This window comes from Stegostoma tigrinum, chromosome 14 (assembly GCF_030684315.1).
Source record: "Stegostoma tigrinum isolate sSteTig4 chromosome 14, sSteTig4.hap1, whole genome shotgun sequence".
NCBI lineage: Eukaryota > Metazoa > Chordata > Chondrichthyes > Orectolobiformes > Stegostomatidae > Stegostoma > Stegostoma tigrinum.
Genome location: NC_081367.1, coordinates 45524889 through 45552833, shown reverse-complemented (window position 1 = coordinate 45552833; position 27945 = coordinate 45524889). Strand labels below are relative to the sequence as shown.

Genomic DNA, 27945 nt, shown 5'->3' with positions numbered 1-27945 from the left:
TCCTCGAGTCTCACAGTCTTGAGGTATCTGTCCTTCTCTTAATCTACCCTCTTCAACTTTCTCAAATACAATTGCAATACTATTGGTGATGATACCTCTTTAAACTTCTCTGCCTCTCTAACTTATCTTCCTTGTTTAAGAAGATACTTAAAACCTAGTCCTGAAGAAGAGTCTGCAACGTTAACTCTGTTTTCTCTCCACAGATGCTGCCAGGTCTCCCGAGTTTCTCAAGCAATTTCTGCTTTTGCTCCTTAAACCCTACCTCCTTAACCAAACCTTCTGTCATCTGCCTTTGAAACTCTTTACATGAAGGGCACAATAGAACTACAAGTATTAATTGGTGAACCACAGTATTTCTAGGACAAGTATTCTCCTTCTAGGCGTCAAGTAACATTTTCAGTATGTTTAACTGATGCCTGACTGAAGTGAAGCTTGCTCACTTCTCTCAGCACTTAATGTTTCTGCAAAGAACGATGAAATATCAGAATGGTGTGTTGCCTCTCTGGTGCCATGATCAAAGATGTCGCAGAAAGGGAGCAAAAAATATTCTTAAAGTGTCGAGAGACCAGCAGGTGGTCATTGCACACATTGGAACTAATGACATAGGAAGAGAGAAGGATGAGATTCTGAGGAAAGAATACGGGAAGTTAGGTAGGAATTTAAAAAGGAGGTCCTCAAGGGTCATAATATCTGGATTACTCCTGAAACCATGAGCTAGAAAGGGTAGGAACAGAAGAATAGAGCAGAAGAATGCTTGGCTGAGGAGTTGGTACCTCTGTATCATCAAGTTATTTCATTTCTATCTTAGGATTCACATTTTTAGATCATTGGAATCTCTTCTGGGGTAGAAGTGACCTGTATAAGAAGAACTGGTTGCACCTGAATTGGAAGGGTACTAATACACTGGTGGGGAGACTTGCTAGAGCTCCTCAGAAGGATTTAAATTAATAAGGAAGGGAGGAGGATGCAGGGGTAGGACCCAGGGAGATGGTCAGGAAAGAGATCAGTCAGGGACTGGTACAGTTGGGAAAAGAAACAAGTCAAACAGTCAGGACAGGCAGAAGCAAAGCAGAGAATGAAATAGGACCGAAAAATTAAACAGCATTAATTTCAATGCAAGAGGCCTAACAGCTAAGGCAGTTGAGCTCCAGACATGGTCAAGAACATGCGTCTGGGATATAATAGCAATCACAGGGACATGGCTCAGGGATGGACAGGACTGGTAGCTTTATGTTTCAGGGTATAACTGCTATAGTAAAGATAGAAAAAAGGAAGTAAGAGAGAAGGGGAAGTGGCATTTTTTATTAGGGATAACATTACAGTTGTACTTTGGGAGGATATTCCTGGGAATACATCCAGGGAAGTTATTTGGGTGGAACTGAGAAACAAGAAAGAGATAATCACCTTTTTGGGATTGTATTATAGACCCCACAACAGTCAGCGGGAAATTAAGACACAAATTTGTAAGGAGATCTCAGTTATCTGCAAGAATAATTGGGCGTTTAAAGTAGGGGATTTTAACTTTCCATACATACACTGGGACTGATGTAGTATTAAGGACATGGATGGAGGGGAATTGGTTAAGTGTGTTCAAGAAAATTTTCTGATTTAGTATGTGGTTGTACCTACTAGAGAAGGTGCAAAACTTGATCTACTCTCGGGAAATAAAGCAGGGCAGGGGGTCTGAGGTGTTAGACCATAGGCCATAGAATCTCTACAGTGTGGGAACAGACCCTTTGGCCCAGCATGTCCACACTGACACTAACAGCATCCCACCCAGACCTATCCCCCATAACCCACTTAACTACACATCCCTGAACACTATCAAGAATTTAGCATAGCCAATCCACTCAGCCTGCACATCCTTGGACAGTGTGAGGAAACCAGAGCACCTGGAGGAAACTCACGCAGACAAGGGAAGAATGTACAAACTCCACATGGACAGTCACCTGAGGGTGGAATAGAACCTGGGTCACTGGTGCTGTGAGGCAGCAGTGTTAACCACTGAGCTATCGTGCCACATTAGTGGGGGGGAGGGGGGGGGTGCTTTGAGGTAACCATAATCCTGTTCTTTTAAAAAAATAGTGATGTAAAAGGATAAATCGATCCAGAAGCTAATGTTCTAAGTTGGCGGAAGTCCAATTTTGACAAGTATTAGGCAAGTACTTTCAAAAGTTGATTGGGAGCAGATATTTGCAGGTAAAGTAACAACTGGAAAATGGGAAGCCTTCAAAAATGAGATAACAAGAGTCCAAAGGCTATATATTCCTGTTAGGGTGGAGGGCAAGGCTGATAAATGTAGGGAATTGTGGATAACTATAGACATTGAGGTTTTGGTCAAGAAAAAGAAGGAAGCATATATTGGGTATAGACACGAGAGATCGAATGAATCCCTATAAAAATACAAAGGCAGTAGGAGCATACTTATGAGGGAAATCAGCAGGGCAAAAAAGGGACATGAGATTACTTTGGCAAATATGGTTAAGGAAAATCCAAAGGGATTCTACAAATACATTAAGGACAAAAGTGTAATGAGAGAGAGAATAGGGCCTTTATGTATTGACATTTAAAAGGGTGGCACGGTGGCTCAGTGGTTAGCACTGCAGCCTCATAGCGCCAGGGACCCAGGTTCGATTCCAGTCTTGGGTGACTGTCTGGGTGGAGTTTGCACATTCTCCCCGTGTCTGTGTGGGTTTCCTCCGGGTGCTCCGGTTTCCTCCCACAGTCCAAAGATGTGCAGGTTAGGTGGGCTGGCCATGCTAAATTGCCCGTAGTGTTCAGGGGTGTGTGGGTTATAGGAGGATGGATCTGGATGGGATGCTTCAAGGGGCGGTGTGGACTGTTGGGCCAAAGGGCCTGTTTCCACACTGTAGGGAATCTAATCTAAAGGAATCTAATCTGTGTGTGGAGCCACAGGAGATGAGGGAGACACTCAATGAATATTTTGTATCAGTGTTTACTGTGGAGAAGAATGTGAAAGAAAGAGAATGTGGGGAAATAAATAGCAATATCTTGAAAAATGTCCATATTAGACAGGAGGAAGTTCTGGATGGCTTAAAACGCATTGAGGTGGATAAATCTCCAGGACCTAATCAGGTGTAACCTAGAACTCTGTGGGGAAGCGAGTGAAGTGATTGCTGGGCTCCTTACTGAGATATCATTGAAAGCCACATGTGAGGTGCTGGCAGACTGGAGGTTGGCTAATGTAGTGCCACTATTTAAGAAAAGTGGTACAGTAAAGCCAGGGAACCATAGACTGGTGAGCCTGACAGCAGTGGTGGGCACGTTGTTGGAGTGAATCCTGAGGGGCAGGGGTTACATGTACTTGGAAAGGCAAGGACTGATTAGTGATAGTCAATATGGCTTCATGCATGGGAAATCATACCTTATTAACTCATTTGTGCTTTTTTGAAGAAATAACCATGAGGATTGATGAGGGCAGAGCAGTGGATGTGATCTATATGGACTTCAGTAAGGCGTTTGACAAGATTCCTTGTGGTAGACTGGTTTGCAAGGTTAGATTACATGGCACATAGGGTGAACTAGTTATTTGGATACAGAACTGGCTCAAAGATAGAAGACAGATGTTGTTGGTGGAGGGTTGCTTCTCAGACTGGAGGCTTGTGACTAGCGGTGTGCCACAAGGATTGGTGCTGGGTCCATTGCGTTAAATGATTTGAATGTGAACATAGGAGGTATGGTGAGTAAGTTTGCAGATGGCACCAAAATTGGAGATGCAGTGGACAACTTAAAAGGATATCTTAGAATATAACAGCTTTTTGACTAGACGTGCCAGTGGGCAGAGGAGTGGTAGATAGAGTTTAATTTAGATAAATGTGAGGTGGTACAGTTTGAAAAGACAAATCAGGGCAGGATTTATACACTGAATGGTAAAGTTGTGGGGAGTGTTGTTAAACAAAGAGGCCTTAGAGTGCAGGTTTATAGTTCCTTGAAAGTGGAGTCCCAGGTAGATAGGTATGCTTGCCTTTATTGGTCAGTGCATTGAGTGTAGGAATGAGAAGGTCATGTTGTGGCTGTACAGAACATTGGTTAGGCCACTTTTAGAATTTGAGTGCAATTCTGGTCTCTCTGCTATAGAAAGGATTTTGTGAAACTTGAAAGGGTTCAGAAAAGTTTTATAAGGATGTTGCCTGGATTAGAGGGTTTGAGCCATAGGGAGAGACTATTTTCCCAGGAGCATCGGAGGCTGAGGGATGACCTTATAGAGGTTTATAAAATCATGAGGGGCATGGACAGGGAAATAGACAAGGTCTCTTCCCCGTGGTGGGGGAGTCCAAAACTGCAGGGAATAGATTTAAGGTGAGAGGGGCAGCTTTTTCATGCAGAGGATGGTGTGTTTATGGGATGAGCTGCCAGAGGAAGTGGTGAAAGCTAGTACAATTACAACATTTAAAGGCATCTGGATGGGTACATGAACAGTAAGGGTTTAGAGAGATTTGGGCAAATACTGGCAAATAGGACTAGACTTATTAAGGAAATTTGCTTGGCATGGATGAGTTGGACTGAAGGGCATGTCTCCGTGCTGTACATCTCCATGGCTCTATGACTCTATAAGTCTGTCTTCCATTTTTTGAAGTCTTTAGTGCTGGCCCTTGTCTATAGATTGAAGAACTTTGTTATCTCTGTTGATAGTAATACTTCTTACCACCAAAAGGGCAGTCTAAACTATTCAAGAGCACATTTGAACACACTGAATGCATTTCCAAATGTTCAGACTTGTCAATGTCAACAGCAAATGGTTGGTTGCCAAAATTTACATAATATGAGAGCACTACCAATTAAATGATTCTGGGTAAACCTTTATCAGGATCTGAGCAACATGACCTATGATGAGCTGTGCAGCCAAATCGAATGAGATATGTGGCAAGACCTATCTCAACATTGAGGTCATCTCACTCATCTTTTTTTGCTTCCATAAGCAGCGTTGTGACACTCTTACTTGTGGCAAAACTCACAAGTGAGTAGGATAAATGCTTTCTAAATGCCTTGTTAACGCTACAACTGACTCATCAGTTTCAGCCTCCAATCTTACCAAACTTATCAAATAAGCCAGATAATGGGAAAACTGGACAAGGGCACCAGAGGGTCTTACCGGATTCAGCTTGGTACTTGCTCCAGATGACTTCAATATTGGCTATGACTAAGCCATGACACTGGACACAATCAGCAGGCACCATGTACACATACTTCTCCTTAATGGACACTGGTATCCAACATCTGCAAATCTATTATGACTATTCTGGAACTTCTACTATTCACTGGCAGTGCACTCTGGAGACTTGTACTGCAGGGTGCACCAGAAACTAACATTGAAAGGCTGCTGTGGGGACACTTTGACCACAGGGACAGGCATCCAGCTTGCAAACTGGCTCTGTTGCATCTCAGTGATGCTCACTTGCACTCTTACTGCTTGATCACTTCGCACTGATCTGCATGCTCATGGCATTTCTGCATTGCCTTGACGTGCCTGTTAGATGAGTTATAAAAACACGTGGCTTGTCTTGCTGATCAGAGATATTGGGAACTGCAGATGCTGGAGAATCCGAGATAACAAAGCGTGGAGCTTGATGAACACAGGAGGTCAAGCAGCATCTTAGTAGCACAAAAGCTGACGTTTTGGGCCTATACCCTTCATCAGAAAAGGGGGATGGGGAGAGGATTCTGAAATAAATAGGGAGAGAGGGGGAGGCAGACAGAAGATGGATAGAGGAGAAGATAGGTGGAGAGGAGAGTATAGGTGGGGAGGTGGGGAGGGGATAGGTCAGTCCAGGGAAGATGGACAGGTCAAGGGGGTGCGATGAGGTTAGTAGGTAGGAAATGGAGGTGCAGCTTGAGGTGGGAAGAGGGGATAGGTGAGAGGAAGAACAGGTTAGGGAGGCGGGGACAAGCTGGGCTGGTTTTGGGATGCAGTGGGGGGAGGGGAGATTTTGAAGCTGGTGAAATCCACATTGATACCATTGGGCTGCAGGGTTCCCAAGTGGAATATGAGTTGCTGTTCCTGCAACCTACGGGTGGCATCATTATGGCACTGCAGGAGGCCCAGGATGGACATGCCGTCTAAGGAATGGGAGGGGGAATTGAAATGGTTCATGACAGGGAGGTGCAGTTGTTTATTGTGAACCGAGTGTACGTGTTGTACAAAGTGGTCCCCAAGCGTCTGCTTGGTTTCCCCAATATAGAAGTAGCCACACCAGGAACAGTGGATGCAGTATACCACATTGATGGATGTGCAGGTTAACATCTGCTTGATGTGGAAAGTCATCTTGGTGTCTGGGATGGGGGTGGGGGGGAGGTGTGGGTCAAGTGTAGCACTTCCTGCAGTTGCAGGGGAAGGTGCCGGGTGTGGTGGGGTTGGAGGGCAGTGTGGAGCGGACAAGGGAGTCAAGGAGAGAGTGGTCTCTCCGGAAAGCAGACAAGGGTGGGGATGGAAAAATAGCTTGGGTGGTGGGGTCGGATTGTAGATGGCGGAAGTGTCGGAGGATGATGCGTTGTATCTGGAGGTTGGTGGGGTGGTATGTGAGGACTAGGGGGATTCTCTTTTGGCAGTTATTGCGGGGATGGGGTGTGAGGGATGAATTGCGGGAAATGCGGGAGACACGGTCGAGGGCATTCTTGACCACTTGGGGGGGACGTTGCGGTCCTTGAAGAACGAGGACATCTGGGATGTACGGGACTGGAATACCTCATCCTAGGAGCACATGCAGTGGAGGCGAAGGAATTGGGAATAGGGGACGGATTTTTTGCAGGAAGGTGGATGGGAGGAGGTGTATTCCAGGGAGCTGCGGGAGTCGGTGTGCTTGAAATGGACATCGGCTTCTAGGTGTTTCTAGAGTAGACAGTTAGCAGGCCCAAGTACTTTAAGTTAAGGGCAGCCTCCCATACCAGTCAATTGGCCACAATCAGGTGTCAGGCTGAGGTTTTATTGTTCAACGGTCTGACCTTCTGTTGTCTGGGAAATGGGTCACATCAGTCTTGTGGCTCCTTAGTGGTTGACATGGTCAGAAAGGTATATGAGCACTAGTCAGGGGCCTGGGTATGTATTGCTTGGGACTGTGGTCACATGGTCGAGAAGGTGTGTTACAGTCAATCCATCGGAAACTAATGGCGATTTAGGGAGGAAGGTGGACAAGTGCTGTGGAACTGAGTCTCAGTAGGTCAGTCTTCAGGACAGGGAGACTACAGGCTTTGAGCAAGGAGTGTGGTACAATTATGAAGGTGGGCAGCAGGATTTGCAAGAGAGTGATATGGCAAAGCATGTATGGTAAGGGTATATTGTAGGACGTGGGGTGGATAGTCCATATTGGAGGGGTGGCGGGGGTGTTGGGTGGTGTTCGTGAATGCCCGAGTCACATATATCCCAAGGGCTGGGTGGTAAAGTAAGGCAGGTGTAGGAGCATGAAGTCAGGTTGGGTAGGGACTTGGGAAAGTGTGAAACCTGTGGCGTTAGTAGGATGAGGTACTAGGAAGGGGATATGGATGTTTATAACCTTATGGACATGTTCAGGCTGCAGGAAGGACAGCGCTCATTGTCACCTTTCATCATGATTCGTATCAAAAGTTTGCAGTGGGGCAAGAACATGTCTGTGAGCACATTCAAAATGGGCAGGTTAAGTCATGTGACCTGTGAGGGAGGGGGCTGCAGTAAACACCAATCCAAACATATTTAAAGGGAAAGATCACTGGTCACAGACCTGTGCAACACAGGCTGTCTACTCACTGACCATCCTACGGTTTGGCCCTCTCTATATGTTACATCTCCTGGCACAACCACTGCTGGATAACTCTCTGAGAGCTACAACTTTGCCCATTAGATCATAGAATCCCTGCAGTGTGGAAACAGGCCATTTAGCCCAAGAGGACCACACTGCCACTCTGAAAAGCATCCTACCCAGACCCATTCCCCATATCTAATTCACCTAACCTAAACATCTCTGGACAATTTAGCACGGCCAGCCCAACTACTCTGCACAGTTTTTGGACCGTGGGAAGAAACTGGGGCACCCAGAGGAAACCCATGCAGACACAGAGAGAACGTGCAAAGTCCACAGGGACTGTCGCCCGAGGCTGGAATTGAACCCATGTCCCTAGCGCTGTGAGGCAGCAATGCTAACCACTGAGCCACCATGATGCCCCAGAAAGTAAACTGACCAATCTTGCAGACAATGCTCCAGTTTTCCTCTCACTGCAAACCCAAACCAACCCACGCCCCAGGTAGGACTTGAACCCACATTCCCTGGCTCCGGAGGCCACTGCCTTATTCATTAGGTCATTGGCACTGCTAATTAAGTGAGCCAAACATTAGGGATGTTGAATGACGAGGGACGAAGGTGCCATCAAGTCTCACTGTCAAGTGTACACATTATCCTTCCAGATGGTGCAATCAGCTCTCAGTGCAGACCTCCATCAATGGAACTATGTCTACGGCCATGAAGTGCTGCCAGATGGTTTGAAGATGCAATTAGCGCCTACACAGAGAGATTCACCAACACATGAAAGTTAACATCAGGAATATTTAACCAGAAGCTGAGAGTCGCATACAACCCTTTTTCATCAGCTCAACCAAAATGTATTCAAATACATTTTCTTCTTCTCTCCATCCCGGTATATCTTAGTATATTCCTTGGTTTCACAGCTGACGTGAAGGGACCCTGTTTGCTGTGGAGCATATTGACTCTGGAGATTTGGTGAGGGCATTCCCAGGGAAACTTGTGTCAACAATGGTCAGACATGTCAAGGGTTGTCTGCAAGTTGACCGTCCTCAGTTTGAATTTCCAAGAATCAAATGGAGGGAGGTAGGCAGGGTGGGGGTGGAGGCACAGGTCTGGTTGTCTCCCACATGGAAATTGCAGAAGGGCCTGTGTGTGGTTCTGCCCTCTGCTGGGTGCTTCTTGGCATCATCCTGTCTCCTTGTGAAGAGGGGTCACCTGGACTGGGACCCCTGTCACCACGCCTTTGTCCCTGGGTACCAATGTGTTAGACGATTGAATGCAGGTGTACGCACATCTCCAAAAAAACCCTGAGGGTGCTGGACTTGGCTGTCCATGGCAGCCACCAACCTGTCCCGGGAGGCAGCCAGATGGTTATGTGACTCACTGTACTGCTGCAACTTCTGGGCAACAAGGACCTTTGCATCCCACAAGCCTGGTGGAACAAGAAGATCATTGATCTGCTTTCTGCATTGCTGACTGTTCCTCCACACCCTGGAGGTGACACTGACAAGGTAGCAACTTCAGACCAGTCTGCCAGGATCAGATGGCTCAGCCTCCTTTGCCAGTCCTCTAGGAAGAGGATGCTTCGACCATGGTCCACCCTATCCATCAGAACATCCAGGTCCCTGATGGAGACTAACAATGCCATCTTCCCTAAGTCCAATCTGTTTAGGATCTGTCCTTGAAAGGGCAGCTTTGGAATGCCACAGCTTGTCTGGGTGCACATAGGCTTTTAAATATGATGTGGGCGCAAGAGATGTTGGTGCTTCAGAGGTGGCAAGTTGTTCTGGGAATGGTGCATGATAAAGTGAGTGGAAATTAGAAGTGCAAAGTACCATGGGGTGCAGTAGATAATTAATTAGGTGAGTTTGGTAAGATAAAGCACGAAATCTTGTTAGGTGTTGTGGCAATAAACCCTTCAAGAAACTCATTGTAACTTGAACTTAGCCGAAAAAACATAATATTCAACCCATGGTGGAAGATATTAAACAGTTCAATTTTCCAACTGTGCAGTAGGATATCACTCGTTGAGATATTTTCATGCCAGAAAAATGTGAACTAATTTTGTTGATGTAAAAATTTACAATTTCGAATTCTCGTTACCCTTTTCACAATCATTGGAATGGTGCCTGTGATATTAAAACTAGACAAAATATTGACAAATATCTTTTACAACTATTAATCTTCAGGCAGACTAAGACCTGATCTTTTTCAAGAATTCTGATTTACCTTAAGTAGAAGTTGATACTTTGTAATCCTTTGGACAGGTTTGAGCAGATAAGCATCCAATGAGAGTTTATGATCCAATTTACGTTGACACTCCTGAAAAGAAAACACAAAATAAACAAAGCTTTAGATCCTAGCAACCTTTAAAGAGGCCCTTTTGTATTAAGCACTGTCCCAGCTCATTTATGTGCACATAGATGCCAGATAACACATTATATACAGTGGAGGCCAGAAACACAATTTAAGGAGTTCATTTGAAAGTTGAGAGGATAAGGGTTCAAAAAGAAATCTGTCTGAGAAGTTGGCATCTATTAAAAGTTTCTCTGAAAAGACAGTGTACTTGAGGTGATGGGGCTGGAGCTGCTGCGAAGGCAGTTGCTAATAGATGATAGGAGTCTGGAGTTATCCTTGTATCACTATATAGAAATAGAGTGTATTGTTACTGGGGTAGTAATCCAGTGCCTGAACTAATAATCCAAAAACATAATTTGAGTCCCTATGGCAGTTGAATACTTTTTTTCTAAATTTAGTTCATTAGGTAAATGCAGAATACAAAACTGGTATCAGCCATGATGACCGTGTAATTACAAGACTGTTCTAAAAGCTCATCTGATTCACTAAGGTCTTTTTGGGAAGGAAATTGGTCACTCTGAACTGGATGTGATGAATTAAACACCAGAGGGTGGTGATTTACCAATGAGGTTGCATGGGTCTGAAAGGCAAGTAGGCATATTGACAGGTTAAGAAAAGGTAGAATTATAGAAAGTTAGTAGAAATTAAAATAAACTGTTATCAGCAAAGAAAATGGATGGGTTTGTGGGGGGGCGGGGGGAGGTGTGGGTCAAGTGTAGCACTTCCTGCGGTTGCAGGGGAAAGTGTCGGGTGTGGTGGGGTTGGACGGGACTGTGGAGTGGACAAGGGAGTCACGGAGAGAGTGGTCTCTCCGGAAGGCAGACAAGGGTGGGGACGGAAAAATAGCTTGGGTGGTGGGGTTGAATTGTAGATGGCGGAAGTGTCGGAGGATGATGCATTGTATCCGGAAGCTGGTGGGGTGGTATGTGAGGACTAGGGGGATTCTCTTTTGGTGGTTATTGAGGGGATGGGGTGTGAGGGATGAGTTGCGGGAAATACGGGAGACACGATCGAGGGCATTCTTGACCACTTGGGTACATCTGGGATGTACGGGACTGGAATACCTCATCCTAGGAGCAGATGAATGGTTGGGGGAAAAAGCAATCAGAAATTACAACAGAGACAGAAATACCATTGCAAATAATGAGCTTTATCAGGAGAGATGTAAAGGGATTATACTTGACAATGATATCAATTGTATTGAAAGAGAAGAAAAGAAATGATGGACTGGACACATTCTAGCTTAGGAGCCATGTAATAGAGAGAAGTTTGCACCTCTCTCATAATTAAAACCAAAACACCCAGAGAAGTTCACCTCACTTCATAACCTGTTACAAAAGGGATTTTAAATGAAATGAACTTCTGACAGTCACTCTATAATCAACAACTAACAATTTATTTATCTAACTCTAACAGTGAACAAATTAACAGAACTACCAACAAACCAAATAACTCCCCTTTAACTGCTAACTATTCCCTAATAAAACAAAATTCTAATCATATGCTGTTCCAATAATACAAGTCCCACTTATATAAACCAAAGCAATAAGAAAAAAAATACATTAACACTTAGACTCTCAAAACTACAGTCAGGATGCATCTTGCAGAATGCTCCATGCCCTCTCCACTGATACTAAGCCAGGAACACCTTTCTCCATCAAATTCTGGTGTCTGAAATGCCTTTCTTCATTGAATTCTGATGTCAGGAATATTAGCTAAGAATGCAGTGGTACCTTTTTGATGGTACTTAATCAGAGGGCTTAAAGATTTCTGTGAGAGCCAGAATTTTATTTTTCCCATGGCAGTTCATTCTCACCCTGATTGTCAAAAACCCTCACCCTTGATGACTTGTCAATTTTCTTATAATAGGATTGGTCCTAGGTTGTCAACACCATCAAATTTAAATTCAATTGGTTTTCAGTCTCTAAATGCTTGGTTTAAATTAATTGGCTGATATTCAAGCTAGTTGCCTTAACATCTAAAAAGCCTACTTTCCAAACACACATCCAATTGGTACATATGTTTCAATTTCAAAACTGTCTGTACATCTGCAGCTGCTTACAGACATTTTTGTCTGAAACTCCAAGCTTAGAAAAGCACATCACCTCTTAAAGGGACTATGCACTCTTTCTCCTATCATTTTTACAAACAAATTCTAACTTTCTGCCTTTCAATTCACTAGTACTCTGCATAAATTCACACCAGCCTACTCTGCCACTATCTTGGAAAGTCTATGATATCTGGGAGTTGCTATGTATGGAAGGTTGGGCTCTAAGGATTTAATGGTGCATGTACCTATGTCTTTTAATATAGATCTTACTGTTCATAAAAATACCATGGCAATTGATAAGGGCAAAAACATTAGTTTGAACTGCTTTCCAATGTTTGCAGTACTTTCTCAGAAATCTTGTTTGAAACTTTGGGTGAAATTTTCCTATGATAACAAAGTGTGGGGCTGGATGAACACAGCAAGCCAAGCATCATCTTTGGAGCACAAAAGCTGACGCTTCGGGCCAAGACCCTTTAGCTAAGGTGTGATTCATTAAACCCAGTCTGCCTTGGCTTTGAGTGATTTGTCTCATACAATCTTTCATTGTCCACCTGATTAATGACCCAGGCTCTTCAGCACCTTGCTCAAGGGATCACACAATTGGAGAGATGAAAGTGCTCACCATTCCTGGGAACATCTGGCTTTCATACCTCTGGGAGCATATTCAAATGCCAAATGCACATCACATTGGGCACAGCAAGCTGAGAGCGTTCCCTCACTCCATTTTGCTAAAGCAGTATGATTTGATCCCATCTGATGAGAACATCACTGTTGCATCTCTGCAGCTGGTTGAGGAAGAAATACCTTCCAGGTCCCTGACAGTCAGAGCTGTCAGCCTCTGATAGAAGACAAGTACTTGGCCCTTAATGACTTTGTCAAATTGCACAGACAGGCACAGGAAATCAGGTCAATTTGTCAAATGCTCTCAGTAAACTGGATTAAAGGATACAGGAGCCCACCAATGTAATTAGTACTGTGCTAACTCTGGCATGCATTTGTCTCCATGGGCAGTTTTACAATTCGATGGAGATCCAGGTCCTGCACACTCAGTGTCTGCTAGAAATGCACACAGACCTGCACTTCAGTGCTTAACCATAAGTTCTCAGCATCTCCTTGACAAGGAGACAGGAGGGACTTGATTTCAATCCCTGTGCCCCACCCACACAGGAAATCAGGAAGATGCCAACAGGGACCCAGAGAGAGCAGGAGTGACAAACAGGCCCCAAAGCAATTTCTTCTCAGGAAACTGTAATGGTTCCTGGCCTCTTCAAACCCACCCTGCCTACAATCCCAAAGCCCCAAAGCAGATGAGGAGGATGAATCTGCATAGGTGCAGGAGACTCTGAGCAGGCTTAGAACCTCTAGCCCAAAGGCACCAGAAGGTGGGAGAATGCAGAGTGACGTCTAAGTAAGGAAATTTGGAGTTTTAATGTGATACAAGTATCATAGAGATATGGTTGTTGATTCTGAAGTTGCCGTTTTTGGCTTGAGATGAAAATCGGGAAGTCTTTTCTCAAACATTTTCATTCTTACCAGGCTTCTCCTACCTCCTTGCCATTACTCAAGCCAAATCAAAGAAGTGAAAATCTGTCCTTTGTGAAATTGCATAGACTGCCTAATTACTGATAGAAGAAGTCAGCTTAAGACTGATCAGGCTGTTTATGTTATAAAAAAAAACACAAAACAGGTCTGCTAATCACATTTTAAATGTGTACAGACTGAACTGTTCTTGCAGGAAGGTATCATATATGGCAATAGCAAGTGTTCATGCTTTGTAAGGAAAATGTAAGGAAATGGAATGTGAACGTTAGTCACACGGACAAGGCTAAGCTGATTTGGACCAATCTCAGCACTCTCAGAACCTCCAGAATCATTGATTGTGCAAATTGCAATCCTCATAACCAAACAAGGTTAAAATAGAATTCTCATGAAAGCATAAACAAGCATTCAGCTTCATCCAAGTTTCCCACAGAAGACCAACACATAACAACATAAAGGAAACATAGCAAGACACCAAGAGGAAGAGGCAACAGAGTTCAGCCCAAGTAACATGTTTAAGGTTAACACAGAAAGTAAAACCTTCCACAACTTGTAAACTATCACATGATTTGTTAATTTAGGTTTTTATGCTTAATAAATCTTTCCAAATTGTCAAACTAATCTGTCCCTGTACTGACTTTCTTTGTCAAGTCCAAGATGGTGAGAATCCACATGATCCTCAGTCTGTAATGTTCAATTGAGGCTGTTGAATTGTCATTATTGTTAGATTAGATTTTGCTCAGAAATCCAATCCATATGATGAGCAAAAGTTTCTCATTTTATAAGTGCAAAAACTAAGAATTGACTTCTACTGCCTTTAAGGGTTTGCAACAAGAATACAAAAACTAAGTTGTGTATAACAAACACAGTTTGTCTTTAAAGTAAAAAAAATCCAAGGTACTGCTGAGATGTAATCTCACAAAAATAAGCCAAGGTTTAATAAATTAAATGGGATAAGTCGAATCTGAGAAAAAGCTGGTTTAAAGGGGACTTTAAATGAGGGGAGGATAAAAAAAAAGGCAGAGGTGTTTAGGGAGAAATTCCAGAGCTTAGATTGAGTGACAAGGGTGAAGACATTTGGCACAAGAGGCCAGAGGAATTCAAATTGTATCATAGAGCTCCAAAATACGACAATAATCTCTGACAGATAGGAAGCAGAAACAGTGGACAACATTGCTAGGCCAGCAGAATAGCTGCCAATTATTTCTGTACATTTGCTATCACACACATCAAGAAGCCAACCAATACATGAGATGGGAAATTTGATAATATAAAAATTGCACCTGAAAGAACTGGCAGTCTCCACACTGTCGCCAGATAGCCTCTGAACGTGGTTTATTTTGACAATACTTTTCATATATTTGTAATTCTTCTTTCTGTAGAAAAAAGTTAGAGACTTTTTGTACATTAAAAATGGAAACAATGTTTACAAGATAGACAGAATTGAAAAACACCTTATTGGTGTACACTGACTTAGAAACCAAGAGAAGCACAGTTATATTTACTTACAACTAATTTTCGCATTTTTGTGACTTTGTAAACCAACTATTATTTCATGGTTCCTGAAGATGGATTAGATCCCCTGTGATGCACAACATATTTTTGTATTCTTCCTTAAGAGTTGCATACCAAAGGGTCAGCAATTTCCAACATGTGCTTATTTATTGTCTGATTCAGACAAAGTTTCTTCAAAATGATTAGTATTACATTGAGGCCAATGCCTAGAAATGTGCTCACTCTGACCAAAGTTGAGCCCTGGGCTTCAGTAATATTAGGGAACGACTCTTGATATGGTTAGTGTTTGGGGAGGCTTCCACAAGTAGTGATAGACTGGGAAAGGAGAAGCAAAGCCAGACTGGTAGGGCCAAAAGACTCTTTAGAGGATATGAGAGAATACATCTACTCTTCTTCCCACTCCTTAAAACCTGGGAGTACTTCAGTGATGACGGTGGTTATCAATGGTCAGGGTGTTTGGACTTGCTGGACAAAAACAACTCAGAGGTATTCAGATCTTAAAATCACAAAAAAAGCCATAAGGATAAAGGTGATACTTACTTTTTCAGACTTCTCTGTGTAATTCTACCTATCCACCTTACGTAATGTAATATGAAGGACCATGTCATCAGCTCCTGCCTCATCTAAATTATTTAAATTTTGTCTTCGCCCCTCACAGCTGCTGTTTCTACCCTGCCCCTCATAAGAAGCCTCAAAATCCTAGAATGATACAAAGAGGTGGAGGCCCAGCATTTTGAAAATTCGTCACTTTCCCCTAACCTTTGCACCTAGAGAATCGGCATGCCCAAGATGCTAATTCAAAGAAATCAGCCTCATTATTTTTCTACAAGCTGTCAAATGCAGGCATATTATTCAATTATAGAACACACATGCATATCTTTGCTGTTAAGGGAATCTGGGATGGTGATGCTATTTTTCAGTTCAGTGGGGGCAAAAACTTGGTCATATTCAATGGAATGGCTCATTATATAAGCCAATTTGCTAAAGTCAGTTTTCTACATGTTCAAAGTTGAATAATATCTTTTATAATTCATCATTAGTTTTCTCAAAAGTATTTGTTAGCTAGTGGTTTACTTACCCTTTTTAAAAAACATTTTCCTACAAGTTCAGGGTTTTTCATGCAATTTTCAAGCTCTTTAAGGAATATCCTTAAAAAGAAAGAGTGTATATAATTTAATAAAAACATAAGAGTTGGTTAAATATTCATTGCAAAATGATGGTCACATCACATTCTACCTATAGAAATATCATCATAGAATTTACTGAATTCACTTTTCTAGCTCCCTTCAGTTCTGAAGAAGAGACATGTTGGACTCGAGATGCTTCTCTCTTCACAGATGCTGCCAGACCTGCTGAGTTCTCCAGCGAGGGTCAGCTTTCCTGCTCCTCTGATGCTGCTTGGCCTGCAGTGTTCATCCAGCTCTACACCTTGTTATCTCCGATTCTCCAGCACTTTCTGTTTGTATTTTTGATTTTCTTCATGGCTTTGGAGGTAATCTAGTGAAGTGGATTGCATGCCATGCTCTTTGTTGAATCTGCTTGATTGTGATTCTATTGATTTACAGAATTGTTACAGCACAGAAGGAAGCTATTTAGTATATCATGACTGCACCGAGTCTATTACCTGGAATATTACAAAGAACAGTACACACAGGAGCGGGTCCTTTGACCAACCAAGACTGCACTGGCATAAGATGCCTGTCTCAGCTGAAAAGCTTTTGTTTGTACAGGGATGCTTCAATTCCAATCCTATTCAAATATCTGTCAAGATGATGCTTAAATGTTGCTATCATATCCATATCCACCACCTTCTCTTTCAACGCATTCCAGGCACTTAACAACCATCTATGTAAAAAATTTGCCTGTCATATCTCCTTTAAACTTACCCCTTTTTACCTTACATCTATGTCCCTTAGTAATTGATGTTTCTAAACTGGGGAATAGACTCTGACTAGCCAGTCTCTCCATGCCTCATAATTTTGTAAATTTCCATCAGGCCATCCCTCATCCTCTGACATTCAAGAGAAAACAAACTAAATTTGTCCAAACTCTCCTTAAAGCTAATTTTGTCCAAACTGAAGCAATTTCCCGGTAAACTGTTTTAGTACCCTTTCCAAAGTCTCCACATCCTTCTGGCAGTGTGGTGACCAGAAATGTACACAATATTCTAACTGAGGCCTAACTAAAGTTTTACATAGCTGCAACATGCCTTGCTAATTTTTACACTCTATGCCCCGAATGTTGAGGGTGAGCATGCCATATGTCTTCTTGATCATGTTGCCTACATGTGTTGCCACTTTAAGGGAACTATGAACCTTTACACCTACATTCCTCCGTATGCTGATGTTACGAAGTGTTGTGCTATTTATTGTATACTTCCCTCTTGCATCAGATCTGCTGGAGTACATCACCTCGCATTTGTTCACGTTCAAGTCTCTAGCCTATCTACATCCTGTATCAACTGGCAAGCCTCCTCACTGTCAGCAGCTCCTCCAGTCTTTGTGACCACAAACTTACTAATCAGGCTCCTACATTCTCCTCCACACCATATATACAAACTACAAGGGTTCCAGTGCTGATGTCTGCAGAACATCACTGGTCATACATCTCCAGTCAGAAAACGCCCTTCCACCACCACTATCTGTCTCCTGAGACTAAGCCAGTTCTTTATTCATCTTGCCAACTCACTGCAGAACCCATGTGAATTCATCTTTTGTATCAGCCTGCCACGAGTGACCCTTCAAAGACCTTTCTAAAACCCATATAGACAACATTCACTACCTTGTCCTTAGCAATCATCTTGTGACTTCCTCAAAAAAACTCAATGAAGTTTGTGAGACACAATCTTCCCCACACTGATCCATGTTGCCTATCACTAGTAAGTCCATATTCTGTCAAGTTTGAATAAATTCAATCCTTAACAATCTTCTCCAATAATTTCCCAACCAGTGACATAAGGCTCACCAGCCTGTAATTTCCCAGATTATATTGGTTACCCTTTTTAAACAAAGGAACAATGTTGGCTATTCTCCAGTCCTCTGGGGCTTCTCCTGTTATGAAAGAGGACACAAAGATTTTGTACAAGGCTTCAGCAATTTCATCCCTCATCTCCCTCAGCATTCTGGCATGGATCCCATCAGATCCTGTGGATTTGTCTACCTTACTGCTTTTCAGAGCACTCAACACCATCCCCTTTTTATACTGACATGTCCTAGGGAAAACTTGTAGCTCGGGTTGTGGATGCAATTGTTTGTTTGCTTACTGAGCCAGTTGTTCCATTGTGTGGAGACATTTCCTTACCATTCTAGGCAACAACATCAGTGTGACCTCTAATTGAAGCGTTGGTGTTCTGCTCTGTTCCAAATTTATATGATCCTCTGGTCTTGTCATGCCTTAGAATATCAACATATCCCTCCTGAGATTCACGATCTACCATGTCCTTCTCCTTTGTGAATGCTGATGCAAAGTATTCATTAAGGGCCTCACTATTTCCTCTGGATCAATGCATAAAGTCCAACCATTATCCTTGAGTGGATCCATCATTTCGCCAGCTACATTCTTGTACCTTATATGTGGATAAAATACCTTGGGATTTTCCTTCATCCTGTTTTCCTAAGACATTTCATGACTTTTAACTCTCCTAATTCCTTGTCTTAGTTATTTTCTATAATTGTATTCTTAGACAACTTTGGGTGTCTTCAGTTTTCTAAACCTTATGTATACCTCGTTTCTCTTTTTGACTAAGTTCTCAATTTCTCCTGTCATACAATGTTCCTAAATGTTGCCATCCTTATCCTTCATTTTCACAGGAACATGCTGGTTGTGTACTCTAATCAACTGATCTTTAAAGCATTCCCACATGTCGGAAATGGATTTACTCTCAAACAGGCACACCCAATCCACATTCCCCACTTCCTGCCTAATATTGTGGTAGTTAGTTGTTACTCCAATATAGTACTTTCACCTGAAGACTACTGTCATTCTTATCCATACATCACTTAAAGTGTACGGAATTATGTCACTGTTCCTGAAATGTTCTCCCATTGAAATTTCAACCACATGGCCAGGCTCATTTCTGAATACCAGGTCAAGTATGGCTTTCCCTTGTTGGATCATTTACATATTATTTCAAAAAATCATCCTGGACACACATAACAAATTCACCCATATCCAAGCTCCTGACAAAAAGTGAGTCTCAATCAATATAAGGGAATTAAAAACCACCCACTGCAACAACACTATTGTTGTTGCATTTTTCCAGAATCTATCCATATGTCTGTTCCAATAGACCCTGATAGCTGTTGGAAAGTCTGTAGTACAATCTCACCAAAGTGATTTCACCGTTCTTGTTCCTGAGCTCCACCCATATGGCTTCACTGGATGAGCTGTCCAACATGTGGTCCCTCAGTACAGAAGTAATATTCTCCCTTCATCAGTAACACAACTCCACCAATTCTTTTACATCCCTTCCTATCTCATCTGAAACATATAAATCGTGGAATGTTAATTGACCAGTCTGTAATAGCTACAACATCATACATTTGCGTAATAACCTAAGTTCTAACTTCATCTGCTTTACGAGTCATACCTGGTATTAAACTGCATACACCTCAGACCGCCAGTTCTGTCATGTCTAATAACCTCTCCCTGTTTGTTCTTCCTTTTAGACTTAACTGGCCTGAGTTTCTGACTCATCCTCAATGATTTTACTTACTGACCTACTGCTCTGGTTCCTGTGCCCTTGCTATGTTAATTTAAACACTTCTGAGTGGGCCTGGCAAACCTCCTGCCAGGATATTGGTGCCCCTGTGGCTGCTCAGAGATATCCTTGTACATGGTATCATTTGATTTTTTTGATTTTCATTGGGTTCCATATAGTGCAGGAGGTCTCCTGTCCCAGGCTACTATCAATGCTGCAAGGATGAAAGCTTACATAATCATGTTATGGCACATGCTGAACATGTGCATTTTCTGAGTCTGATAAATTAATGCTCTTTCCTTGTTTCATATCTCTAAATGTCTGCTTAATTCGGTTGAAACCTAACTGGACGGGTTCAAACGTGGTATTATGCAAACAATGGCCACAGATTCAGGAGATGATAACACAATCAGGGATTCTGCAGAGCAAATGGTGGTGGTTTGCAGGGACAGAGCAGTTTAGCAGGAATAGGGTCAAGAGCGTATGAGGTGGCTATCATGAAAAGATCAACGAGAGGCTGTCTAAAGAGAAATAGAAAAGAAATATCAGACGTGGGTTCAAAACCAATGTAAGGGGGAAGTTGGTGTAAACTTGTGGAAAAGTGGGGAAACTGCAGAGGCAGGTAAACAAATAGCAACAATCTTCATGAAGAAGAAATTAATGAGCTCCTCATGTTTGTTATTGGAACTGAGAATGGAAGAGTAGACTAAATTGAGAAGACAGGTGATTAATAGCAGTGAAAATAAGTCAATTGCAGGATAACCATGGATTAATCGCTGTAAACAGTGATTCCTAGTCATTTTTTCTCTCCTGGGATTTTCTATTGGTGGCAAAGGCAGTATTTATTGCTTGGTCCCTAATTGTCCTTGAAAAGATGGTGCTGAGGTACTTTCATGAGCATTCACATAGTGTAGGTACACCCATTTTGCAGTCATGGACAGAGTTGCAGGGTTCTGACCCAGCAGACTAATGGTACTGTCACTGCACTAGAGGCCCAGAGGCTCAATTTAATGCTCTGGAGCCATTGATCCAAATCGTACCCTGGCAGCTGCTGGAATTTAGCTTCAATTGATAAATATGAAACTTAAAGCTAGTCACTTTAATGGTGATAACAATGGCATCTACCATTGATTGTTGTAAAAATCCATCTGGGTTCATGAGCATCCTTTAGCGAAGAAAACATGTCAGCCTTACGAAATCTGGCCTATGAGTGGAACCCCTTATAAAGCTTTCCCTACACGCACATATACAGAGACAGAAGCAGACAAAAAATATAACATTCTGCATGAATGGAAATACAATTGTGGGAAGGCAGATCAATGGCCTCTGTATGCAGCATTCACTGAGACGATCCATTTGTCTTGACAAGACTTGCTGATTCTCAATCTCTTTTCTCCAGGCACTTTACACTTTCTTGCAGGGGGCACAGAGTGACTGGTTCACAAATCATGAAGTCTCCGACATATTGGTTAAACGCAACAGCTTGCAGCAACTGGTAAGTGAGAATAATCTGGCTTTCTTCAGGCTTTTGGTTTTTACTGGATAGAAAGACTCACCACCTCCTCTTCTCCAGGTCTAAGGGATTCTGGCAATATTGTTTTCACCCACAAGCTGTTCAGTATCCAGAAGCAATCAAATGGTTGTTGGCAGGCAGATGGTTTTTGTTAAGCACAACTGGTCACAACTCCATGATCCAGTTAGTTACTCGCTGCTGGCCAAATCTCACTTTGTACACATATTGATACCAATCCATCCGCAACCACACTCCCCGACTGTTTGAATAAAGTAGCAGATCAAATATCACTTATGATGAGTTTCAGTGACTTAATTTTAAAAATTTCAGCCAGCCATCCCTCAATCCTTCATTTTAAAAACAGTCTTTTTTTCCCATTTTTGTCCACAATTAAAAATGCAGAAAAATAAAAAGATATAGTCATTACATTTTTCAGAAGCTTTCTCAAATTTTCTTGCCACCTTCAAGAATTTTTAATCCTACCCACACACCCATCCCCAGATTTCTCTGAAACCTTTCCAAAACAATTAGTATCATTTCTCCTCTTTCTCCCTACTAAAGTTAAAACACTTCAAACCTTCTGCATTAAATTTCCCCTGCTATTTGACAGCTCATTTCACAACCTATGTCCTCCTGGAAATTGCGTATTGGCGTTAATTGTGGGTTCACTTGTGTTGCCATAAAGAGGCACTGATTTTTTTTTCTGTTTTGACAGTTGCTTTCACAATCTTCAATTGTTAATAAATGCTAATGAACTCTGGTTATATCCTTCATTAATTAGCTCCTAGGATTAGAATCACTGTTACTATGCTCCTCGAAACTAATAATATTTTTGAGTGTTGTATCATAAACAAACTTGGAAATTATGATGAGCCCTGGCCATCAATAAATATCAGAAAGCGTACTGGTCTCAGAGATGTCTATCAGGTCAGCTTTCAACTTTCCCTTTTCGAGACCAAAGAGTCCCAGACTAAGCTTTCCAAATAGGTAACCCCTCAGTGTCCTTGCCAACAGTTATAGCTCAATCACTTAAACATCTTATATGGTCACTGTCTCATTACTGCTATGTAAATACAATGTTACATCTTTGTGTTGTGCAATTATTCAATTTTTATTGTTATATTCTAAATAATGTAAAATCTTGTAATATCATAGTATTTCTTGAAACTTGATCTTTTGACATTTTTATCCACTATTCCTTATTGGAAAGACAGCTGACCTTTATTCAGAGTTTTCTGACTATGCTGCATTGTAGCCAGTTTTAAAGGAGTTGATAAGGGTAATGCAATTGATGTAAATAACAGCAAGAGCAGACAGAGTAATGTAGTTGGTAATATGACGGTAAATAAAGGTCATACAATGAATTTTCAAAAGGTTTCAGTGTGGTAATAGATTGTACATTTTTAATTAAAATCAGAGTTTGTGGAACATGGGACAGTAGCAAAATAGATGGAATTCTGGCTACATAACAGAACACAGAAAAAGGCTTGAGAGTAGCCTGTCAGTTTCATAAAGATAGGAAGTAGTGTTGGATGAGGATCAGTACTGAAAAATGTTCCTTGACAATTACACTACTCTGCAGCATGTAAGTCTCATTGCGGGCCACCCACAAACTTTAAATGTACTTTTTTAATGGATGTGGGTCATAGAGTCATACATTCATTAAAGTCTATAGCACAAAAAACCCTTCAGCCTATCAAATCTGCGTCAGTCAAAACAATCACCTAGTTATTCTAATCCCATTTTCCAGCACTTGGCTCGTAAACTTGTATATCTTTGGTATTACTGGTTAAATTAGCATTTATTTCCAATTTCTAATTGCCACTGACAAGTTGGCGGTAGGGCTGTACCCTAAACTGCAGTAGCTCCATGTGGTATAGTAATATCCACATTATTGTTAGGAATGAGTGTCAAACTTTTGAAACAGTGAAAGAGTAGTGAAACTTATCCCTTTAAATAACTCTGTCTGCCATATACATAAAGACATTGTTTGTGCTTTTGGAAAAACTGTTTGAAGCAATATTAGTGCTGGACCACTTTGTATACACTGTAAATTATTTAAATTCAGGAATTGACAATACAATTTCAAAATTTATGCATGAAAGCAATTAGTGGGTGCACTTAATACTGAGGGAAACTGTGGTGAATTCCAAGAAGCAAGAAATTGGCAAATGAGTTTCAATGTGATTAAGTATGAGAGAGGAATGTTAATAGCTCATAGAGTCTTAGAGCTGTACAGCATGGAAATAGACCCTTCAGTCCAGCTCATCCATGCAGACCAGATATCCTAAATTAATTGAGTACCATTTGCCAGTATTTGGCCCATATTCCTCAAAACCCTTCCTATTCATGTACAAATGCAGATGCCTTTTAAATGTTGTAATTGTACCAGCCTCCACCACTTCCTCTGGCAGCTCATTCCATACACGTACCATCCTCTGGGTGAAAAAGTTGTTCCTTAGGTTCTTTTTAAGTCTTTCCCCTCTCACCTTAATCCTATGCCCTCTAGTTTTGGACTCCACTATCCTGGGGAAATGACCTTGGCTATTCACCCTATCTATGCACCTCATGATTTTATAAACTTCTATCTGGTCATCACTCAGCCTCTGACACGCCAGGGAAATTAGCGCCAGTCAATTCAGCCTCTCCCTGTAGCTCAAGTCCTCTAACGCTGGCAACATCCCTGTAAATCTTTTCTTGATCAGATTGGCCGATGGGCCAAGGAGTGACAAATAGAGTTTAATTGAGGTAAATGTGAGGTGCTGTACTTTGGAAAAGCAAATCAGGGCAGGACTTATACACTTAATGGTAAGATCCTGGGGAGTTGTGCTGAACAAAGAGATCTTGGAGTGTAGGTTCATAGTTCCTTGAAAGTGGAGTTGCAGTTAGATGGGACAGTGAAGAAGGCATTCGGTATGCTTGCCTTTATTGATCAGTGCATTGAGTATAGGAATTGGGATGTCATGTTGAGGCTGTAAGTTCCACTGAGGCCACGTTTTGAATACAGTGTGCAGTTCTGGTCTCCCTGCTGCAGGAAGGATATAATGAAAGTTGAAAGTGTGCAGAAAAGCAGACAAGTTATTCCAAAAATGTATAAAATCTTGGTTAGAGTATAATAACAAAATATTACGGAAGGTGGAAATCTGAAACAAACACAGAGAATGCTGGAGAAAACTCAACAGATCTGTCAGCGTCTGAGGAGAGAAAAAAAGATTTAATGTTTCATGTTCAGTATGACTTCTTCTGAACTGAAAGGCTTTGGTCTTGATTACTTGGTCTATTGTGATCAGTTATGTTCTTCCTATTATTAAAGGGATGTAGAGTCACTGCAACAGGTGTGAAAAATGAATTATAATGATACCAGAAATGAGATGTTACAGTATCTAGGATATGTGAACAAGCTGGAACTTTTGTCTAAAAAAAAGTGAAAGTGGAAGATTAACCTGATAGAAGTTACTATGATAGAAGTTACTAGAAGCTACGAAACTGTGAAAATTTCTGTTAATTTTCATGTCTCCTCCATTTAAGGAAGACCAAAACTAAAATTTTAATTCATGAAAGCCATTAATAAATCCAAATGGGAATTTAGGTGAAACTTCTTTACTCGGAGAGCAGCTAGAACATGGAACTTAATGCCAAAAGGAGTATTTGAACTGAATAGCATCGATGCATTTAAGGCTATATGTGATAAATATGATGAGAAGGAAGTGAAAGTTTATACTAATAGGTTAGGTGTAGGAGGACATCTGCATGGAACATAAACTATACTATGAATTAACTGGAACAACTGGTCTGTTTGAGTGTTGGATATTCAATGCAAGTTACATATAGCTTGCAAAGCTGCTATACTGCCTGTATAAATTTCCATTTTCTGGTGTGCAGACACACTTTGTTCCAGCCTGTTGCCACTGTTTGTCTTGTCTGGGTTCCTTGGGATGTAATTGGCCCAGACTCATGCAATGTTACTTGCAGCTCAGTAATCTGAACAAACAAATACTATTTCATCAGTTGCTTAGCATTATACTACATTGGCAATATGCCAATATGCATCATAGTATACATTAAACCATTCATCAGTTTTTAAGAGCAAGGCACTAATTTATTTGCCTAACAATACCTCATATTCATGCTCTAATCAATCTTAACAGAAAGTTGATTTACATTGATGTCTGTTTTGGTATGCATCACTGACTCTGGATTCAAAAGGAAATTCAGACATAAAATGATTTGGCCTAACATGTCCGATAATTGTTTTCAACATAAAAATAAATCAGGCATTATGCATTAGAAACAAATTCTGATAATTAGCCCAGCGTCCCTTTGTAGCATACTGCAAAACAGTCATGGTATAACGAATTGAAAGAGCAAAGTGAACTTTATTTTGATTGCGCCAACAAGGAATTAAATAAATGATATTTTAAAAAACACAAATTTGCTTTGATTCAGCATTAGAATTCAGCAGAAATATTGGGTTTCAACAAATTTACTAGGGGCCCATTGTGGTCACTAAATTAATTTTATCTAAAACTCATTTTATAATATTTTAATAACATAGAACAACTGTGATCATAATATTTCAGAAACATCCCTTTCTCTTTTTAATACCCTGTTGCACAATATCTCAGGTCCAAAAGCAAATGTAGCAGGTAATTTTGAGAAAAGAGAAAAGGAATGTAGGGTTTTGTTACACTTGAAGAAGTCAGTTTAATTTGGATTAATAATTTATTATAAAACGACTCTAGGAAGTAGTTTATGATAACATGTTCTATCAGAAATTTAGAGTCTGACATTGAATAAGGAACAAGGTTCCTGGTCTACCATTACATTTCCCAATAAATTAATTGAACGCAAACAATAATTCTTTCCAAAACCTCCTGTCTTTCTGGAAAAATGTTTTGCTTCCACTCTCTTGAATGTAGTCTCTTTGAAAAACCTGCGTAGAAGCAGTAATGTAGCAGCTGGAAAATAAAGATAGCAGTTTATCTATCTCAGGAATCTGTTTCAAATCACTGACTCAGCCCACAGATCTTTAATCTATTTTTACAAATTCTAATTAAACTAAATCAAAATTACAGACACATATTTCACTGAAAAAATAAATTGTATGTATCTTGTTTCCAAATGTAACTGGACATATTGAGATTATCACAATAAAATGAATAAAATCAAAAAAAAGTTAGTGACATTGCAGTTAACAGTAGTAAAAGTGGAATCCTGATTAGCGCTCTGAGGTCACAAGGTTCAAATCCCACCAACGGGTGGAACTTAAAATTTAGTCAATAAATCTGAATTTAGTTACAATCATAGTGACCATGAAACTACAGTCAATTGTTGTCAAAACACATGTTTCACTAATGCCCTGTATAGAAGGAAATCTACTATCCTTACCTGCACCAGCCTACCTAGAAGTCAAGATCCACAGTAATATAGTTGACTTTTGAGCCGTCTGAAACAGTCTAACAAGCTACACAGTCAAGGGTAATTATGGGTTGGGTAACAAATTCTGACCTGGCCAGCAGTGCCCGCATCCCATGAAAGAATAAAGAAGAAAAAACTGTCGTTATTAGCTCAGTAATATGAGGAATTAACATGAGAAACATGATCACCTATTATGAAAATCATAGATTTCTGGAAGATTTCCAAACAAGATTTCTTTCTTGTTCTTAAGTGCACCTGGGATCAGAGAAGACAGCTCTTGATTATCCATTTCAGTAGCATAACCCTGGAAAGTAAAGGAAGTAATGTAATGAATTATTTATCAATAAGAATTTTAAAGCATGCAGTCGGTATCATGCCCTATGACATGATAGTGGCCCCTGAAAATAATCCAGAGATTTAACTTCAAATCTCATCGTGGAAACAATGAAATTTAGTAAATATGATCAATTGTGTTGTTTTGAAAATGTTTAAATATTAATGTTTTGTTTGAAGATTGGAACATTTGAGAAAAACTAAGAGAGACCAGAACTGCAAAGTGTGAAGCTGGGTGAACACAGCAGGCCAAGCGGCATCTCAGGAGCACAAAAGCTGATGTTTCGGGCCTAGACCTCTCTGATGAAGGGTCTAGGCCCGAAACGTCAGCTTTTGTGCTCCTGAGATGCTGCTTGGCCTGCTGTGTTCATCCAGCTTCACACTTTGTTATCTTGGATTCTCCAGCATCTGCAGTTCCCATAATCACAGATACCAGGACTGTCCCTTATAAAAAGAGTTAACTAAAAAGGACGTTGGGACAAATTTTAAGGACAAATTGTGGAACTCAGTTGACTTAAGTTAGCTGCTTGGACTTCTTTCTGGAAATCACCTGCCAGGGTTTCTGACTTTGTTTTGGATATTGATTAGCAGTCAATTATGATTCAGCCTGCTGAGAGAGAGATATGTTATCCAGTTCATTTTCTGCTTTTCTGAGGAAACCTTTTTAGAGCTGATTGTGGGACCTGAAATTCTGAAGCAGCTGTTCTCCAGTAAGCCTTTGAATTTATGACAAATCCTGAATGAATGGCAAGTGCAAAGTCCTAGTGACAACTGCATGTGTTTAATGACA

At 41.2% G+C, this 27945-nt stretch overlaps 1 protein-coding gene across 7 annotated transcripts in view; it reads right to left on the bottom strand.

The window, feature by feature from the left end:
• The window catches only part of mcf2l2 (MCF.2 cell line derived transforming sequence-like 2), a 360445-nt gene that overhangs the window by 100993 nt on the left and 231507 nt on the right, over positions 1-27945 (bottom strand). For all 7 annotated transcript variants that reach the window (XM_048541672.2, XM_048541670.2, XM_048541668.2 and 4 more), the window contains exons 17-20: positions 27011-27126; positions 16271-16340; positions 14961-15053; positions 9960-10052 (exon numbers count right to left, since the gene is read on the bottom strand). In XM_048541672.2, coding sequence (XP_048397629.2) covers positions 9960-10052; positions 14961-15053; positions 16271-16340; positions 27011-27126 — 372 coding nt within the window. The remainder of the gene's footprint in view (positions 1-9959; positions 10053-14960; positions 15054-16270; positions 16341-27010; positions 27127-27945) is intronic.